The sequence below is a fragment of the Pteronotus mesoamericanus genome, unplaced genomic scaffold (assembly GCF_021234165.1).
Source record: "Pteronotus mesoamericanus isolate MK-2021 breed Mesoamerican mustached bat unplaced genomic scaffold, CSHL_Meso_final scaffold_1066, whole genome shotgun sequence".
Classification (NCBI taxonomy): domain Eukaryota; kingdom Metazoa; phylum Chordata; class Mammalia; order Chiroptera; family Mormoopidae; genus Pteronotus; species Pteronotus mesoamericanus.
In genome coordinates, this window is record NW_026555299.1 from 1,375,442 (window position 1) to 1,395,592 (window position 20,151).

General features: G+C 42.4%; 1 protein-coding gene and 1 non-coding gene across 3 annotated transcripts in view; both read left to right on the forward strand.

The window, feature by feature from the left end:
* CKAP5 (cytoskeleton associated protein 5) overlaps window positions 1-18,794 on the forward strand; it is an 83,688-nt gene extending 64,894 nt beyond the window's left edge. The window contains exons 29-45 of one of the 2 annotated variants that reach the window (XM_054587058.1): window positions 339-488; window positions 796-999; window positions 1,213-1,348; window positions 1,791-1,984; window positions 3,624-3,796; window positions 4,033-4,056; window positions 4,983-5,156; window positions 5,379-5,499; window positions 12,237-12,416; window positions 12,856-13,043; window positions 13,522-13,597; window positions 14,296-14,484; window positions 14,566-14,703; window positions 14,961-15,044; window positions 15,140-15,299; window positions 17,830-17,981; window positions 18,106-18,794. In XM_054587058.1, the coding sequence (XP_054443033.1) occupies window positions 339-488; window positions 796-999; window positions 1,213-1,348; window positions 1,791-1,984; window positions 3,624-3,796; window positions 4,033-4,056; window positions 4,983-5,156; window positions 5,379-5,499; window positions 12,237-12,416; window positions 12,856-13,043; window positions 13,522-13,597; window positions 14,296-14,484; window positions 14,566-14,703; window positions 14,961-15,044; window positions 15,140-15,299; window positions 17,830-17,981; window positions 18,106-18,351 (2,589 nt within the window). In that variant the 3' untranslated portion in view covers window positions 18,352-18,794. The remainder of the gene's footprint in view (window positions 1-338; window positions 489-795; window positions 1,000-1,212; window positions 1,349-1,790; window positions 1,985-3,623; window positions 3,797-4,032; window positions 4,057-4,982; window positions 5,157-5,378; window positions 5,500-12,236; window positions 12,417-12,855; window positions 13,044-13,521; window positions 13,598-14,295; window positions 14,485-14,565; window positions 14,704-14,960; window positions 15,045-15,139; window positions 15,300-17,829; window positions 17,982-18,105) is intronic. The other variant, XM_054587059.1, reaches the window with a different exon arrangement.
* LOC129081532 (small nucleolar RNA SNORD67) lies at window positions 1,475-1,585 on the forward strand. Its single transcript, XR_008530318.1, has one exon. It is a non-coding gene; the product is annotated as a small nucleolar RNA SNORD67 (small nucleolar RNA).
* Window positions 18,795-20,151: the final 1,357 nt, after the last annotated feature.

Consider the following 20,151-nt stretch of genomic DNA (forward strand, 5'->3'; position numbering starts at 1 on the left):
TCTGCACATGCGTGTGTATATCTATATTAAATTTTGATATCTTAATTTTTCCCTTTATTAAAGTTGTACCAACAGGGTCTACCATGTTATAAATAATAGAGCACTGACTTTTCTAGAAAATAAGAATTGTCAAAAATTCTGTTCTAGATGATTTTCAGAGTTAAGCTTCCAGAGGTATGACAGCTTGAAAATACATCTTCATTCATATTTAATTATAAATTAACCTTGTTAAATTTTAAAATATTCTATTAAATTGATTCCTACAGCTGCTTTAAATAGAGTTCTGTACCTCATTTCATTTGAACACCTTACAGACCCTTTTCACTGGTATATTTCAGGTGCTGAAATGGAATTTTACTACTCCAAGGGATGAATACATTGAGCAACTAAAGACTCAGATGTCTAGCTGTGTGGCTAAATGGTTACAAGATGAGATGTTTCACTCAGACTTTCAGCATCATAACAAAGCCCTTGCTGTCATGGTTGATGTAAGTTTGCAGTAGATAAATGTGCATGTGTCTCACACATGTGGAAATACTGAGTCCTGTGAAATAATCGGAAGTTTGCATGAATTGAGAAGGAAGTGGAATACATCATATTCTCTATTTTTAGAGCTGTTGTATTATTTGATAGAATGACTGTACGTTTATAATTTTAGGCCTAAAGTGGAGGCTTACAAATCTGTCAGTTTTCTTTTTTGGACTCTAGTAAAATTTAAGAGGTAGTTGCCTAATAGTAGAACTTACAGTTTTATACAGTCTTATTTGTGGGGGTTTTGTCTTGTTTTGTTTTAAGCACTTGGAGAGTGAAAAAGAGGGTGTCATTGGTTGCTTGGATCTTATCTTGAAGTGGCTTACCCTGCGGTTTTTTGATACCAATACAAGCGTCCTAATGAAAGCCCTAGAATATTTAAAATTGCTCTTCACCCTGCTAAGTGAGGAAGAGTATCATCTTACTGAGAACGAAGCTTCTTCCTTCATCCCCTATCTCATCCTAAAGGTAATGTGCTTTTCTTACTCTGGAAGACTGTTCATGTTTCCAGCTGACCTCAGATCCTACACTTTATTCCCTATCCCTTTCTCTTTATTACATGATATAATTGCTACCACTCATTTCCATGCCCCTGTTCTTCTAAGATTTAGTGATGCATGTGAGAGAAGGGGGGACCTTCGCTATTTGAAAATTGCCTCATTTAATCACTATGTTGACTAGGTTGGAGAACCAAAGGATGTCATTCGTAAAGATGTCCGTGCCATCCTGAACCGGATGTGCCTTGTCTACCCAGCCAGCAAGATGTTCCCCTTCATCATGGAAGGAACCAAATCCAAAAACTCAAAGCAGAGAGCAGGTGAAGCAACAATTTAAATTGAGACATGAGTCTGTGTAGCAGTGACCTCTAAAAGAAATAGTTTATAGTTGAACAAAGAAATGTCTTCGGTGTCTGTGTGGTCGATTCCAAACTTCTGCTCCGGACTGTGAGAGTGATGAGTTGCACACTGGTGGAGCCACGGTATCAGGTGATACGGGCGCTACTCAGTACCACCCTGGTGACAAAATCAAGTGCACAGGGGCCATCTGACTCACAGGCATTCCTTTCGTCCAGAAGTACTAGCTTTAACACCATTGTGTTGTGTGTTTTTTAAGATGGTAGTAAGCGTGGAACAATTATAGGCAGAGCCAGAATAAGATTTTAGGCCTTAATTTATGCCAAGGGGAATGTGTCTAGTAAAGATCGGTTCTGTGCCAGGTGTGTACTGAGCCATATTAATCTAGCTTTTCTCCTCCGTCAGAGTGCCTGGAAGAACTGGGGTGTCTGGTCGAGTCCTACGGCATGAATGTTTGCCAACCAACCCCAGGAAAAGCCTTAAAGGAGATAGCGATTCACATAGGAGACCGTGACAACGCTGTGCGCAATGCTGCCCTCAACACCATCGTCACAGTGTACAATGTACATGGGGACCAGGTGTTCAAACTTATTGGAACTGTAAGTGGATTTTTTCTGAATACTGTCAGCATGTTGTGAGTTGTGAGATCATTTAGGTGTCAGTTTTCATGCCATCTCAACTCTTAAGTTTTTACCACTTTTTATTGAATTCAGCCTATCCAGATAAACCCTGGAGGCTGTCTCTGATTATTGTAGGCTGTGTTTGACTGGAAATCAGATTTTTTCTGAACATTCTATATGTAGCAGTTTGCTTTAGAAATGAGTTATTTTTGAATCAAGAAATCTGAGCTAGTCTAGGATTTAAATTCTGCCTGACAATCTGCTCTGTAAATTTTAGTGCATTTAGTTTTTAGTGAACTTGTGTATAATATGATACTGGTACCTGTCATATTAAATCTTGAGCTACAGCCATGAGCCAGAGTTCTGCTTCCAACTCCTTACTGCCTTTGAGCCAGTTGCTATTGTGGCTGGACCTCAATTCTTCACTCCAGTTACCTCTTCGTATCACATATATTTATACTGTGCTTATATATTTTTACTCGTATTAATCTGATTAAATCCTCATCGTAGGCCAGTGAAAGAGATAAAGCAGATGGGATTTCACAGAGAACCAAAAGCTTCCTGCCCATAGTCACAAAGTCAGCTAGTGTAACATAGCAAAAATGAGGGTCCTGCATTTAATTTTTGATCTTTTTATTTGTAGTTATTAATAGTCTTTCCTTTTGCATCCTTTCCCTCTTTCATATGTTCTAGTATTATAGCAAGGGAGACTTTAAGTTGTTGATTTAAAAAAATGTAGATAGTGCCCTGGCTGATGTGGCTCAGTGGACTGAGTGCTAGCCTGTGAATCAAAAGGTTGCCGGTTCAAATCCCAGTCAGGGCACATGCCTGGGTTGCAGGTTTGGTTCCAGTCAGGACACCTGCAGAACACAACCAATCGATGTTTCTGCCTCACATGTATGTTTCTGTTTTTCTTCCTCCCTTCCCCTCTCTCTAAAAGTAAATAAATAAAATCTTTTAAAAAATAAACAAACAAACCAAGAAACATGTAAATAGTGCCCTGACCAGTGTGGCTCAATTGGTTGGGTGTCATTCTACAAAGTGAAAGGCCACTGGTTCAATTCCCGGTCAGGGCATATACAGGAGTTGTGGGTTTGGTCCCCGGTTGGGGTGCAAATGAGAGGCAACCAGTCGATGTTTCTTCCTCACCTCAATGTGTCTCTCCCCCCGCCTCTCTCCCTCTCTTTCCTTCTCTCTAAAATTAAATAAATGAAATCTTTAAAAAAAAGAAATAAAGTGTTGATAGTGTTTTGAAAGTAAAAATACCTTTAAAAAAAAAAGATTTTATTTATTTTTTTCTAGAGAAGGGAAGGAGAAAGGGAGAGAAACATCAATGTGTGGTTGCATCTCATGCTCCCCCTACTGGGGACCTGGCCCACAACCCAGGCATGTGCCCTGACTGGGAATCGAATCAGTGACCCTTTGGTTAGCAGGCCGGCACTCAGTCCACTGAGCCACACCAGCTAGGGCTGAAAGTAAAAATATCTTAACATAGCAGGTTCTATTTGTTTCAATATGAAAATGGATATTCTTGAGTTTTCCAATTAATTAGGTTTTATTTTCCTCATATTGTAGTAGAGGGCTATGTTAATAAATTAAATTTGGCCTCTTTTTATAGCTTTCTGAAAAGGATATGAGCATGCTAGAGGAAAGGATTAAGCGGTCAGCAAAGAGGCCTTCTGCTGCACCAGTAAAACAGGTAGAAGAGAAACCTCAGCGCACACAGAGCATAAGCTCCAACACCAACATGCTACGCAAAGGACCAGCTGAGGACATGTCCTCCAAACTCAAGTATGTAGATGGAGATAGTCATCTGAGAGCATTTCTGTGGACTTTGCCTTGTGTGCTCAAAGCTTATCCTGAAACATAATCTTGAGTTCTTGTAGCCATTATCATGCATGATGGAGTGTCTGAGTAAATGTCTTGTAACCAAATGTTTAATCCTTCAGTCTTCATTGTCTTTGTCTTTGTCTCTAAACCACTTCTAAATAGTCTTGTGCCTTCTTTCACTGCTTTTCCGTGGACAGAATTATGTATCGCACTTATAGGATGTAAGTACTGCCTGCTAATTTCTCATTAGCAGGGCTCTTATATCTTTCTAACTTCTGACTTGGATTCATCCCCTCTGGAGGGTGATCGGCTTAGAATTTATAACCAGGGTAGAGAGTGTTTGTAAGTGTTCCATGAGTCCAGCCTTTCATGAAAGTGCACTGGCTAGCACAAGTGGCAGCTTAATGCCATGTGCCTACAAATATTGGTTCACCTTCATTATGCTATATATTTGGTCATGCTCAGGTTTTGACTCTTTAGGTAAGGCTAAGTAAAATCCCTGCAACCCAGAATTGGCTTAGGGACTCAAAATAATATGACTTTTAAGATAGACAGCTCTGTTTTGGATTGTACCATGAGTATATTTTGACCAATTTGAATTTGGAATCTCTAAATGTCTATTCCTTGGATATAATTCTGGCTCTAACCAGTCAAGAGTAAATAAAAATTTGTGACTGAGTGTCCCTCAAGGTATAAAATGTACTGAACACTGCATGGAATGATGCTTATTATTACAAAAACTTAAATGCTGGTTCATTTGGTAGAAAATAACCAGCCAGTCCAGATTTTTCTTAAATTTTTGCCAGAACTAGCAAGCTTTGAGTCAATATAAGTATACTTTATTAATTATTTTCTGCCCCATCTGGAATAGCAGTACCAAGTTTGTTGGCTTTAGTGAACTGGAAAGAATACTTACAACTTGACAAGTACTGTAAGGAGAAAGTAAAGTTGTCTGCTCTCAGAATATTCATGAACCAGTGTTGTTGCCCATTGAAGGCACTTGCTTAGACTCAGACTTAAATTATTCAGGGGGGCTGAAACCAGAAGTTGAACATCTGTCTTGAAGCTTTGGGGCAGCTGGCAGTTCTACTCTTCCCTTTGGTTAAGAAGTCTCCTTTAGTTCAGGAGCCTCTTTTTGCTTCCTTAGCCAAGCTCGAAGCATGAGCGGGCATCCGGAGGCGGCCCAGATGGTGCGCCGAGAATTCCAGCTGGATCTTGATGAGATTGAGAATGACAATGGTACAGTCCGGTGTGAGATGCCGGAACTTGTGCAGCACAAACTGGATGACATTTTTGAACCGGTCCTTATTCCTGAACCCAAGTAAGTTAACCTCTTTCGTTTAAGGACGAGCAGTTCATAATCATCAGAGTGCATGTGTGAAAAGAACTCTCTCTGTGCAAGTAGAACTTCTTAGAACTGATTACTACCAAGCTGTCAGCAGTTCTTTACTAAGATCTGGAGCCAGTGGGGAATTGCCTAATTCCAGCTCACTGGCATATCTTATAACAGGGATTGAATTTTTCCCTTTGCTCTCCTCTCTAGGATCCGGGCTCTTTCTCCACACTTTGATGACATGCACAGTAATACAGCATCCACGATCAATTTCATTATCTCCCAAGTAGCCAGTGGTGACATCAACACAAGCATCCAAGCTCTGACACAGGTAATGGGGGTATTACACGTGACAGCAGTTCCACTGGCGGGTATAAACACTATAGGAGTGATGGTTGCGTACTGGTTGCAGTATTAAAGGAGGCAGGCAACATTCAGTACCATGCTGATGAAAAAAGTGCACAGGAACCACTCAGTCATCACCTGCTTCACAGGATACAGCTCTTACAGAGCCTTGTTCTTTATCATTGCATTCATTCCCCAGAGGCTAGAGACAGAGCAGTGACTAAGAAGGGACCAACTCTCGGGGAACTTACTAAGATTTTAATGTACAGAAACAAATCAGTAAACAAGGAAGTATCAGAGAATAGTAACTACTGTGAATATAACTCAAATCGGGTGATTCGACAAAGGAACTAAGATGTTACTTAGATTCGTGGTCAGGAGTTCAATTAGAGGGAACAGCTAGTACAAAGGCTCTAGTGTGGGAACAAATTTAGCATGTTCAAGGAAACAGTACCAGGCCCATGTGCTTACCAGCCCAGTGGGCAGAGAGGAGAATGGTACAGAATGAGACTAGATCATGGGGGGCTTTAAAAGCCCCAAAGGCCCCGGCTGGTGTGGTCCAGTTAATTGGAGCATTGTCTGTAGACTGAAAAGGTGCAGGTACAATTCCTAGTCAGGGCACTTAGCCACATTGTGGGTTCGATCCCTGGTCGGGGCGTGTACAAGAAGGCAACCAATCGATGTTTCTCTCCTCCATCAATGTTTCTCACATCGATGATTCTCTCTCTCTCTCTCTCTCTCTCTCTCTCTCTCTCTCTTCCTGTCTCTCCCTTCATCTCTGTAAAAGCAATGAAAAAATATCCTCAGCTGAGGATTAAAAAAAATTTTTTTAAGCCCCAGGGTAAGTTGTTTGGGTTTTATTTTAAGTGACATGAGAAACCATCAGAAAATTTTAAGTTAGGAAGATACATGTTTTTTAAAAATCTTTCTCTTCTTCCTCTGCTTCCCTTCACTAACAGTCTAGTTGTAAAGCCAGTAGGTCGGTAGAGCCAGGTAGGCATCAACCTTGTAGCAAGGGAGTGCAAGTGAGGCCATCGTGGCCCAGGGTGGTGGTCCCTGAGCCCAGGTCTCAGGAGGAGGGGTGATGCTGAGCTGGGAGTCAGAGCCCAAGGTAATGAAGAGGATGCCCATGCAGGCAGCCTGACTGGCATGGTAGTGGAACCCCACACTGGGTGAGCAGGGTCTCCACATGTGTTGGAAGGAGGCAGGACAGTGTGCCAGTGGCTCAGAATGGCGAGCAGAGACGAAGCAGGAATGGGTGTCTGGGGGAGGGCCGGTGGCAGAGAAGGGAGACTGATTACATATAAAGGAGTTGGCCAAGTTTCTCACAGTCAGAACAGCAAAACAAGTACAGGAGGAAGGCAGATAGAATGAAGTCTGGTGTTGGACCAGAAATAGATGCATCAGTATGAACTCATGGTTTTCAATATGTAGCAATAGAAATAAATATCAGTGTAAATATATGCATGTGTATATACATGTGGTATAAACATTAGAGATAATACACAAATTCACTAGCTCTTGGCACTGAAAGGACCTGAGAACAGCAATTGCCTTGCAGGAGAGGACAATCGCTATAAAAATCAAATTAGTGGTCTGAATGGCAAGGGCGAGAAAACCATTACGTAGGGGAAAGACAGTCTTTTGCACAAATGATACTGGAAGAAAGTTTATCCACCCACAAAGGAATGAAGTTGGACTCTAATAATGTACAAAAATGAACTGAAAATGGACCAAAGACATAAATGTAAGAGCCAAAACTATGACCCCTAGAAGAAAACATAGGGGAAAGTCTTCGTCACACTCAATTTGGCGGTGATTTCTTGGCTATGACACCAAAAGCACAGATGACAAAAAAATAATTAAATTGAACTTCAGAGTTAAAAAATTTTGTCATCAAAGACACTATCATGAGAGTGAAAAGCCAACCTACAGAATGAGAAAATATTTGCAAATCATAGCATTTGTGTATAATCATAATCTAATAAAAGATTACATCCAGAATACCAAAAGAACTTCAACACAATGACAAAAAATATAAAAATAAAACCCAGTTCATAAATAGGCAAAGAACTTGAATACACATTTTTCCAAAGGAAATATACAAATAGCCAATAAGCACATGAAGATGCTCACCATCATCAGTTGTTAGGGAAGTGCAGATCAAAATCACAGTAAGATAACCACTTCACACGTTAGGATTAAATGGTGGGGGAGGGTGGTAAATAACAAGTACTGGCGAAGAGATGGGAAAATTGGAATCTGTGTGCATTGCTGTCAGGACATAAAGTGGTGCAACCACTGTAGAAAATAGTTCAGTGGTTTCTCAAAAAGTCAAACATGGAATTATGATAAATGCCCAAAACACTCCTAGAAAGCAGGGACACAGATACTTGTGTACCGGTGTTCATAGCAGCATTATTCACAATAGACAAAAGGTGTAAACAACGCCAAGTGTCCATCAGGAGATAAATAGAGGAACAAAAAGTCATATATACATGCAGTGGGGTATTATTCAGGCATGAAGAGGAATGAAATTCTGATACCTGCCACAACATGGCTGGGCCTTGAAAACATTGTGTTAGGTAAAATAAATTAGACACAAAGGGACAAATATTGTATGATTCAGCTCACTTGAGGTATCTAGAGTAGTCAAATACATAAAGACAGAACAGAATAGAGGTTATCAGCGGGTGGGGAGGGAGAAGTAGAGTTTGTCTGGGATGTTGAAAAGTTCTGGAAATAGATAATGTTGCTGGTCATACTTAATGCCATTGGGTTATACACTTAAAATGGTGAATTTTATGTTTATTATGGTAAAATACATTCTACCATAATAAAAAAATTAAAAGATAAGTAAAGCCCTCAGCAACAAATAAGTTTCTAGGAATAAATCAAGTAATGTGTAAGACTTTTACAGAGAAAATTATAAAGCTGTATTGAATGACACTAGAGAATTTTTAGGTAAATGGAAGTATACTATGTTCTAAGACAATTTTTTAAAGTAAAAACAGTGGAGAGGACTTATATCACCAATATCAGCAGTGGAGCCACCGCACTTAAGCTGGCATTTTGCTGCCCCCAGGATAAGTAGAGGGGCCATTGGGATGATGGAGCAAAGAGCCCAGAAATCAGCTCAAATCTTCAGGAAACTCAAAGCAGAGGTGGCATTAACTGTGTTTTGGCAAAAGCTAGGTTAGCCCTGGCCAGGTAGCTCAGTTGGTTGGAGCATCATCCTGATACACCAAGGTTGCAGGTTCAATCCCAAGGCAAGGATCATATAAGAAGCAACCAATGAATGCATAAATAAAAGGAACAGCAAATCAGTATTTGTTTCTCTGTCTCTCCCTCCATACCCCTCCCTTCCTCTATATGTAAAATCAATAAATTAAAAAATTTTAAAGCTAGATTAATCAGTAATGGGAACAACAGTGTAATTAGATTGCTATTTCCTACACCAAAATATATTTGAAATGGATTTAAGACCTAGATGTGAGAGGGAAAACTGAAAGGAGAACTTTTCCCTTTTTGCAAGAGGGGAAGGGAGGGAGAAAGGGAGAGAGAAACATCGACGTGAGAGAGAAACATTGATCAGTTGCCACTCGTGTGCACCTCGACCTGGGACAGGTCATGGTCATGCACCCTGACCAAGAATCGAACCGGCGATGTTTCGCTTTGCAGGAATATGCCCCACCAACTGAGCCACACCAGTCAGGGCCAAGAGAACATTTTTAACTTCAAGATATGTAAGGATATTTTTTTAAGTAGATACAAAAAACAAAGGAAAAAATAGAAATGTTTTACTACATTAAAAATATTTAAAACTATATCAGAAGATATTTTGTTTACAACAAAGTGAAAAGTTACATATTGAGAGAATTAGATCTAGTAGATGAAAAATGAGGACATAGTGGAATTAATTTTTATCAATTTAGAGGTTAGAATAGTAGTAAAAGGAAAAAAAAGAAAAACTGGAAAGGATAATAATAACCCCTGGCCAGAGGGGGTGCTGACTTGTGAGGGCAGGAAAAGGCTTGGTGGCTATGAATGTCCTGGAGCTTGTTTGCGGTGGCGGGTACGTGGGTGCACAAACAACTACAGAACTCCATTAAGTTGTATTATTGGGGTTTGTACGCTGTACTCTATGAAAATTAAACCTCAATAGAAAGAATATTAATAAGTAACAAACCAGATTTAATTAACATACTTTATGTATATGTAGGGAGAATTTCACAATTTCTGAAAAGATCATTTATACTTTTTGTATCTTCACTGAACATTTTTTAAAAATCTATGTCCACAAAGAAAACATTCAAATGCAAAAAGCAAAAGATATACTGACCAAAGTCTTTACTGAAAACCCAACAAAATGTTTAATAAACAATGTTAATATCACAAAAATATTGGCTACTGAGGAAGTATGAAACACCTTCCTAAAAAACCCCTTGATAAATCAAAATAAAAACTCTTAATAGTAAATAGGAAAGTGTTCACTTTAAAACTGCACTGAAAGTACTGGGCTCAGAAACACATTGCCTGAAATGCATTTATTGCTGAAGAAAGGCTAAAATAAAGGAACTTCGTAAAAAATAAAATGAATTTTAAAGTAAGGAATAATAAAGCTAAAATTCATGAAGGGGTTTTTTAAATAATCCAAAAGCTGTTTTTGAGCCCTGGCCAGGTAGTTCAGTTGGTTGGAGCGCCATCCCGATGTGCCAGGGTTGTAGGTTCGATCCCTGGTCAGGGCACATGTGAGAGTCAGTGAATGGGTGGAACAACAAATTGGTGTCTTTTTTCTCCCCCTCCCTCTCTCCCTTCCTCACTCTTTCTGTCTCTCTCCCCCTCCCTCCCTCCCTCTCCCTAAAATCAATAAGAAAATATTTAAGTGTTAAAATGAGGAAGAAACCAACCATAGATGTGGTAGAGATTTTAGAAAAATAACACACCAAACATGTAGTAACCCTGTGGAAACTAGAAACAAATGGAGACATTTATAATATAACACAGTAGATATGCTGGAAAAAACAGTACTCATACTTTAAAAGTGGGAATGTGGCCCTGGCCAGATAGCTCAATTGATTAGAGCGTTGTCCTGATATGCCAGGGTTGCAAGTTCAATCCCCCAGTCAGGACACAGACAAGAATCAACCAATGAATGCATAAATAAGTGGAACAACAAATCAATGTCTTTCTCTCTCTATCTCACCTTCCCCCTTCCTCCCTCTATCCTTCTTCCTCCCTCTAAAATCAATAAATAAAATTTTTTCAAAAATGCAAATGTTATTGTCTTTTTAAAGAAAACAATATAGTAATACCTATTATACCATAATTTAAAATACTTTATCCTTCAGACTAAAAATTCAGGCTCTTGGGACTCTTCTAGAAATAAAAACATTCATTAAGATATATACACAAAGGTGTAACATGACTTATGTTACATAATGTAGGCAAAATAACCAAACTGGAAACACATTGAAAGCTTATCAGTAAGAGAGTGAGTAAATTTTGGCACATGCGTATGTGGACTCTTGTGCAGCCTTTGAAAACAGAACTACAGGCAAACCTCAGAGCTGTTGTGGGCTTAGTTACAGACTGGTCCAGTAAAGGGAGTAGCACAATAAAGTGAGTCATAACCTTTTTGCTTGTAGAGGTTCTTGCCTTCATCCATGAAGCACAGTAAAACAAAGCACAATAAAACAAGGTATGCCCATATTCCTGTTGACTTTAGGGATTTTCGTAATTTTCTGTTGAGTTAGAATAGCAAGATACAGAGAAGTACATACTATAAGTCTTGAAGAATAAGCAGTGCCCTAACCCTTGACCCTGTGTATGTGTGCCTATGTGGTTGTGTATGGTTCTGTGAACATGAAAGACTGTATACCAGGTTGTTAATGTTAATTACCTTGGAAAAAAGAAGAGCACCACCCCCAGCCGAAGAAAAAAAGTATTTTTTTATAGTAGCTGTGTTGAAGCAGCATTACTGAAGAGTCCTAGTTATATAAAATAGTATGTGCTTGGAGGTATATGGGCAGAAAGAGATAAATGAAAGCAGGACCGCTGCCTTTGTCACCGCCAGGGGGCAGTTCACAGTCTGCAGTATAGATGTCCCCCACGGCTGCGCCGGAGCCGCGCAGTTTCGCGGTCCTGCGTGAACGGACGATCACGGAAGATGGACATGACTGTCTGAGGGTGTTGCTGTGTAATCTTAAAAATAAAGATCTTTTTACAGTAGGGGATAGGAAGTAAATTTTTTTCCCATGGTAACATTTTACCATTAGTGACAACCATGTATCAAATCAAAAAGAACACTGAATCAAGATGTGGGAAGCCTGAATTTTTAATTTGACCTAAGTAGTCTGACCTTTCTGAGCCTTACTTTTCTCACCCAGTAAATGGAGATCTTAACTCTCAGCTTGTCTACCTCTCAGAGCTGTTGGAATGATTAAATGAGATAATGGGTATAAAAACATTCTAATAAATTAGAATTTAACATAGGGAATATTCTCTGAACTAGACAGTGAGACTAGGTAGAAGCCGCAACTAATTCACCTAACAGTATCTTGCTTAGTAAGTATTCCTGGGATCATTAAATTCCTAAGGACTAGTTATTTACATGTAAAGATACTAGAAGTGCTTTGCTAACATTACAGAGACATCCCTTGTATCTTCCTGCTGCTTTGAAGTATGAAGCTTGGAAAATACATCTTGGATTTTTGTTACCAGATTGATGAGGTCCTGAGACAGGAAGACAAAGCCGAAGCTATGTCTGGCCATATTGATCAGTTTCTGATAGCCACGTTCATGCAGCTAAGACTCATCTACAACACACATATGGCAGATGAGAAATTGGAGAAAGATGAAATCATCAAGTTGTATAGCTGTATCATTGGCAACATGATTTCGGTAAGGACACCTCTGCAGATCACAAGCTTCCCTTCAGCCTCTCGTGCCACCCAGGTTCTAGAGCCTGGGTTGGCGCACATGTTCCAGTGGGTCCTGTCATTTGTAGAAATGTACAGGTGACATCCACTGGATGTTGGATGACACTCCAGCTTGCTTTATTGTTAGGATACAAGGTAAAATGCTTACATACTACCTAGAATTCTGCTTCTCGCCAGTTTCTTCATCAGGCATGGCGGGCTTTTCACATATAACTGCTCATATTAACTATATTTTTATAACAGGAAGGATGCACACCAATTAGTTATGGCTGTTATTGGAGGTTTTGGGGAGTGGTGATTTTTATTTTTCCTATTACTCTGAATTTTTAAAAATACAACAGTTTACTAGAATAGCCACCCACGTTTATCTTCCTTGTTCTAACACAATTATGGGTGCATAGCTGTTTCAGATAGAGAGCCTAGCCCGGGAGGCCTCGACTGGCGTGCTGAAAGACCTGATGCATGGCCTCATCACCTTAATGCTGGATTCTCGAATTGAAGACCTGGAGGAAGGACAACAGGTGATCCGCTCTGTGAACCTCTTGGTGGTGAAGGTTCTGGAGAAGTCAGACCAGACCAACATCCTGAGGTACATCTGTGCGCTCAGCATTGCGGCCTAAACAGCCTCTCCTTTGTTAACCAGAGAAACCAGAAGGCACTGCATCAGTTGTAACTTTTAGGTTTGCCTAATAAATTGATTTATTACTCTTTTCTCAAGAACCAAAGATATTCCAGCCTTAAACAGCAGCAACTAATAACAAGTCATTAAGCCAGCAAATATCAGTTTTCTAGAATATGTACATTTCTTTTTCAGTGACCAGTGACAATGAAAAATAATGACAAGCTTTACCTTTTACCAAGCAGTAATTTGCAAAGCTTAAATCGTTGATATTTATTTTCTTAGTAACTGAATGTCAGATAATCAAAGGCAGTTTTTTAATCCACAGGCTCTCAATTGATTAGATGTATAGAGAATATTTACTCTTGGCCTTTCAGTTAACGACTTTAATTGGAATGCAGGTTTCAGACTTATTAATGCTATTTTTGGGGTTTTTTTTTTTTCCTAGTGCCCTACTGGTTCTGCTTCAAGACAGCCTGCTAGCAACAGCCAGCTCTCCCAAATTCTCAGAGCTTGTTATGAAGGTGAAGTTGAAATAATCTGATCTCTTTCAAAGATGCAAAACTTGATTAAAGTGTGGGGAACTAAGACACAGACTCAAGATACACCTGAAAAATACAGTTCATCTCCATTTTCCCTTCCTCCCTTTATACCCCTGGCTCAGGCCCAAACAGTTCCTGGCCTGAAACAGTGAAAAGGAAGAACTATTTTGCAAATATCAATTCTCCTAAAATCAAAAGAAATTTAATTTCTTTTGTGGGGGGAAGATATCTATACCCCAAAAATACTTTGGTCTCTTTTATGGAAAAACTCCAAATGTACATATCAATAATACTGTAATACTGTTGATACACTGTAATAGTGAAAAATACTTTGTCTTCTTGGGTTAGATTTGGGTAAGCAATATGACTCTTCTACTGTCTGGTACCAAGCAAACCCACAAGAGAATTTCCATGATTTCTTACTGTGTAAGGCCCCTAGCTCTAGGGCATGGGGGAGGGGTGCCTGAGATGATCAGATGGATGGCTTGTCACACTTTAGCCAGTGACACAGTTGGAGTAAAATTGTTGAATTTTAGCAGCCACACTTGAAAGATATGATGTGCCACATTTCTATCCCTGACATCTTTTTAGAGTGATCCCAGAGCCTAGGGAAGATGGTTGGTGACAGATGACCCTCGTTGTTCGGTCATTCCCTCTAACTTCTGGTTTTTTTTCAATAGTGTCTCTGGAGAATGGTTCGGCTGTTGCCTGATACCATCAACAGCATTAATCTGGACAGAATTCTTCTGGATATACACATTTTCATGAAGGTCTTCCCCAAAGAGAAACTGAAGCAATGCAAAAGTGAATTTCCCATAAGGACCCTAAAGACGCTGCTGCACACTTTATGCAAATTAAAGGGGCCCAAGGTGAGTGAGAACAGCCATGGAGCTTGAGAGAACGTCATGGAAATGGCACTGCTGCCATTAGAATGTGCACGTTTCCCTCAGATCTTGGACCATTTAACCATGATTGACAACAAGAACGAGTCTGAGCTGGAGGCCCACCTCTGCCGGATGATGAAGCACAGTATGGACCAGACTGGGAGCAAGTCGGATAAGGAAACGGAAAAGGGAGCATCTCGTGTCGTGAGTGTCTTGACTTGAAAGCCTGAGGGGTGAGGCTGTCTGGGAGTGACCTCCGAGGCTCAGGGGTTGGTCCAGAGACCGGAGGCACTCGGTGACCCTGCTGCAGGCCCCGCGGCACTGGTGCGTCCCTCGCTTGCAGGAACAATCTAGAAAAGTCTGGATGTTGAGCTGTTTCCAGTTGACATCCCACCTTTGGTTCCTAATTAATAACTGAAGTCTAACCAACTAACCCTTTCTTTTGTCTTTCAACTTTTCAGGATGAAAAATCATCCAAGGCCAAAGTCAACGATTTCTTAGCTGAAATTTTTAAGAAGATTGGTTCTAAAGAGAATACTAAAGAGGTGAGAGGAAAGGATTAAGCCAGATGGGGGATCTGCATTATGGAAAAGGATCACTAACTAGCATCCACCCCTCCTTCCTTTATCTCGTTAACCAGGGCCTAGCAGAGCTATATGAGTATAAGAAGAAATACTCAGATGCCGACATTGAACCGTTTCTGAAAAACTCCTCGCAGTTCTTCCAGAGCTACGTGGAGAGGGGCCTTCGGGTGATTGAGATGGAGAGGGAGGGCAAAGGCCGCATTCCCACTTCAACAGGTACGGTTTCCTCTAGTAGCTCCAGGAGTAAGTCAAATTAGAAGCCAGGAACCGGCGGTTTTGATTGGTTTAAATGTATAACCATGCACCGTAATACGTAATGATCACCAATAATGTCCACTTTGCTAGACATGGGTCAACTTTGTCACCTGCCGTGACCCATTGTTGGTGTTTGACAATGGCAAGCTTCCTGCCCTTGAACCAGTTTCTCCCCTTGGCTTCTGCCCACCTTGTGGGCCTCCTTCCTGGGCTTGAAGTCCGTGTTGGAGTCGCCTGGAGTTCAGTCCACGATCATCTCTTCTTACTCTCGCTCCCCTAACTAATCCACCCACTGTCACCACTTCAAATAGCATTTATGTCAGCAAGACCCCATTTTGTTTGATGTGCAGCTCAGATCACCTTCCCGACCTTGACTGATAAATCCCGCGCGACATCTCCACTTGGGTTTCTAATAGACACCGTAAGCCCAGCATGTCAAAGACAGCTCCTGCTCTTCCCCCGGACCTGCTCCGCTTGCATTCTCCTCCCTCTTGGCTGATGGCACCTTTGTCCTGCTAGTTTACTCAGACCCGAAGCTTTGGTCTCCTTTCCTCTCTGTCAGGAAATCCCTTTGGTTCTATCGCAAACTCTGCAGGACACACCCCTGTGTCTCACCTTCGTGGTGCCGCCCGGTCTGGATTGGAGCGCTCCCCACTCTTGCCTCCCTGTTATTTCCACACATGGCATCAAACAAAGCTTCCCGAACATTTTCCAAAGTCTCTCCCTTTCACTCAGCAAAAGCGAAAGCGTCTGTGAGGTCCTACGTTATATGGCCCCCTGATACCTCTAGAACCTCACCTCCTGCGACTCTCCCTGACTTTCCTTCTACCCCAGCCCCCCAGGCACGCATCTTCCGAGCGCCTTTGCACTGGCTGTTCTTACGCATGAGTTGATCTTCCCCAAGACAGCCTGTGGCCAGCGCCCTCTCCTCCTTAGGGCCTTTGATCAAATACCTCCTCAGTGAGCCCTTCCGTGCAGCCTGCCCCTCACCCTCCGTAGTGTACCATACACTGCAGAATGGAAAATCCACAAGGGTGGAGGTTGTCGTCTGTTTTGTTGCCTGACACATAATAAACACCCAGTATGTATTTGTTGAATGCTATGAATGAATGCTTAGCCTTACGTTAAGCTGAAATGTTCCTTTTCCCACAGTAAAAAAAGCCAGTATCGGAGAATTACTGCTCATAGGATCTAGAGAGAAAGGAAGACCTAGGAGGTGTCACTTAATAGAAAACGGCTGTCAAGAGCCTTAAACCCAAGAAATACCCAACTGCAAAACTTCCTCTGACCACGCAGAGTAGAACCTGCACGCTTGTCGTGCGTTTAGTTCCTTCCGAGGAAACCTTACCTACTCTTACGTTCTGGAATTTGTTTGCCTACGAAATCAGGTTCCTTTTTGTTTTTCAGATTCCAGTCATGTTCTCTCACCATGCACCTTGCTAGGCTGAAGCTTCAGTTGTGTTCTCAAGTCATTTGTGTTGTTTTTAACACCTTACAGAGGCTCTTGAATAATCGTGAGCACACTAATAGCACACCGCATACGGACACACCATGGTTTGGCTGGTCAGGGTGAAGCCTCCGTTTCTCACTTCCAAAGTCCTTTCTGCTGATGTTCAGCAGTTGATTGACGCTTTGGGCCTAAACAGGACATTGCAACACAAGCACGTGACCCCACTCTTTGCTGAAAGCTTTCATGCCTTGGCATGTTTGACCACCCATCACTGTTGATGCTCACATTATTCTTCCTTCATTTTTCACCCTCTTGGTGCTTCACCTGTATGTCAGATGGTTTACTTTCCTGCTTGCCATAAGGGACTGTATCTTCCCTGTACTTAATCTTTTTAGCTTATGTAATGCTTTTCATTGATATCAAGTTGTTCCTCTTACATGTCTGCATGTTGTGATCATTTCTTAGAAATTTAGGAACTGATGGATCCTTTTAAGTTTTGGTTTTCCCTTCTCCAACCAGATACTAACCTCAGGGCTGGGGTTACAGTTCCTAATTTCTAGCCCTTCAGCCATTTGCTGGACATCTCAGTTTCCCCCTCTTCCTCATGAATATCCTGCAGGCGTGAGCTCCTTGCTCTCTTCCCCACTTTGAATAAGAGCACTTCCCCTTGTGTCACGTGGCCTGAACCTATTCTTCCAAATGTTTAAAACCCTTTGGTTCTTCTCTTGGGCACTGACCGTAACTGAGGAGCAGCTTAGGCCTTTTGGGTTGCCCAGGACAGCTGGGGGTGCACACACGCAGCCCTGCATCGCCCACCGTGCATCTGCTCCTCTGCATCAGCTCTCAAAGTTCTAAGCTTATCTTCTATATTTCTGAGCACCTCAATTACCAACTCCAGATTGATTCTAGTAGACTTTTATTCATGAAGTACAGTGGCGCTCTCCAAGCCCCAAATTGTCTCCGTTGGTGGCAGATTAACGAGGTCAGCCTAGAAGTGGGAGGAGCCTGTGTCTGAATATTCCTTTTGCGTCTCCTCTCTAGGCATTTCTCCTCAGATGGAGGTCACGTGTGTGCCTGCTCCCACAAGCACAGTGTCCTCCATAGGCAACACAAATGGAGAAGAGGTGGGACCATCTGTCTACCTGGAAAGACTAAAAATCCTCCGGCAGCGATGTGGACTGGACAATACAAAGGTACTGTTCCCTTCCTTCTATGTGGGTCAGGGACAGGCTGGCCCAGAGAAGCGGCCCAGCCTTGGTAGATGGTGTTCCAGGGCTACCTCTCGACCTTACGCAGTGTTGTCTCTTCTCTCAACAGCAGGATGACCGACCTCCATTGACCTCTCTGCTCTCCAAACCCGCTGTTCCTGCCGTTGCCTCCTCCACGGACATGCTGCACAGCAAACTCTCCCAGCTCCGGGAGTCGCGGGAGCAACACCAGCATTCAGACCTGGATTCTAACCAGACTCACTCGTCGGGAACCATGACCACGTCCTCCTCCTCCACAGCTAACATTGATGACTTGAAAAAAAGACTGGAGAGAATAAAGAGCAGTCGCAAATGAAGCTGCCCCGCCCTGGCCCCCGCAGCTTTAGTTACTAAACTAGAGTCCTCGCAGTTTACAGGGCCTCGGTGGGCCTGCTGCACACAAACTGGCCGTCTGTGTCCACCGTGGGCCTGGGAGGAGTCGTGGCACAAGTGTTGTACATACTCTGCTTCTCCGTCAGCTCCTGCCTCTAGAAGACTGTCCGTGTATTAGTTTAGTGTACAGACTTGTAAACAGCTGCCCTCCGCTCAACTCAGACTAGTTTCCATATCCTTTTTCTTTTTACTTGCTCCTTTGTAAAGTTGTCTTAATCTCTCCTAGCTTTTAACTATTAGGGGCCCTCTAACAGTTCTCCTTTGAGTTTGTGAGCTCTTCTCCCTGTAACCCTGAAGGGCCGCTGTGTTCTGTACGAGTGCATGGCATGATACAACTAATTTAAGAGTCTTTTATAAATAAAGTTTGCATTAACTATACCTGTCTCCCAAGGTACTCCATATCAAGTGACCTTTCTGTCACCTGTTCTAGGGACCAGCTGGGTATTAGGCGGATTAGAGAAAGAGTAAAACGACGTGCCGAAGGAGCTCCACCTTGTTTTGGCTCAGAAGGAGCGCTGCCTTTGCTGTTTTGGGACAGAAGGAACTCACCTGTCCTCTCCACCTGCAGCTCCTAGTGGAGCAGGGAAAAAACCTCACTCCTCCCTGTTCTGAGGTCCGGCCATGGCTCCCCTGCCTTCGTTGATATGGTTCCAAGGATCCCGTAGGCTTCCTGCCTCCTTGCTGCCCAAATGCACATGAGATGGTGCCCGGGATCGGCTGGAGGACAGTGGTTCTCACGTGCGCCTGGGTTCGGGTCGTTAGACTAGAGGCATCCGGGAGAGCTTGGTGAAGGGCTCCACTTCTGCACTGATGGTCGCTGCCCGCTCAGTGTGAGCAAGGCGCCGCCTCTGGAGTGGACGCCACGGGGCCTCCCTCCACAGTCAGACACAGTCCTAAGTACGCACAGGTTCTGGATTCAGATGGGGGACTTTTTAGCCAATCATCAAGTTTAAAGGAAATTTCTAGACTCCCTTTTGTTCAAGAAATGAAAGGTTGATGGAAAACGAGTTCTTTCTTGATTCCAGTCATGATTTTCAGGGGGCCCCTACGCTGCCTGAAGCGGAACCTGCCTCCCCCCTAGAATGGGAACATGGGAGTAGGCGTTCGCTGAAGGGAAGCGGGGAGGGGTCACTGCTCTAGCAGAAGAGCATATTTAGGAAGAACAGCTGTGCTGGGGTCTGAAATTAGCTGACTTGGAAAAACCAGACTGCCCAGAGCTCACAATGCTTACAGCTCTGTCACAAGGGAGGCAGTCTTGTGAGAAGGTGCTGCCTTGTTTAAAAACTAGATTTGGGGTATTATAATTCTTAATCCCTCCTCCCTGCTCTGGTTAAAGCTCTAGGCTGTGAACATCTGCAAGCTCACTGAATTCCCAGTTTTTTCTCTGCTTTCTGGTCAACCAGATCCAGAGAATGAGGACAAGGAACTCAGTCCTAAGTCTCAGTTTTCATACACCTCTGATGTATTAAAAATGGGAAAGGGGCCTTGGCTGGTGTGGCTCAGTGGATTGAGCACCAGCCTGCAATCCAAAAGGTCGCTGGTTCAATTCCCAGTCAGGGCACATGCCGGGGTTGCAGGCTGGGTCCCCAGCTGGGGGTTTGTGAGAGGCAACCGATCAATGTATCTGTCTCACACATTGGTATTTCTCCCTCTCTTTCTCCCTCTCTTTCTCCCTCCCTTCCCCTTCTCTAAAAGTAAATAAGACCTTTAAAAAAAATGGGAA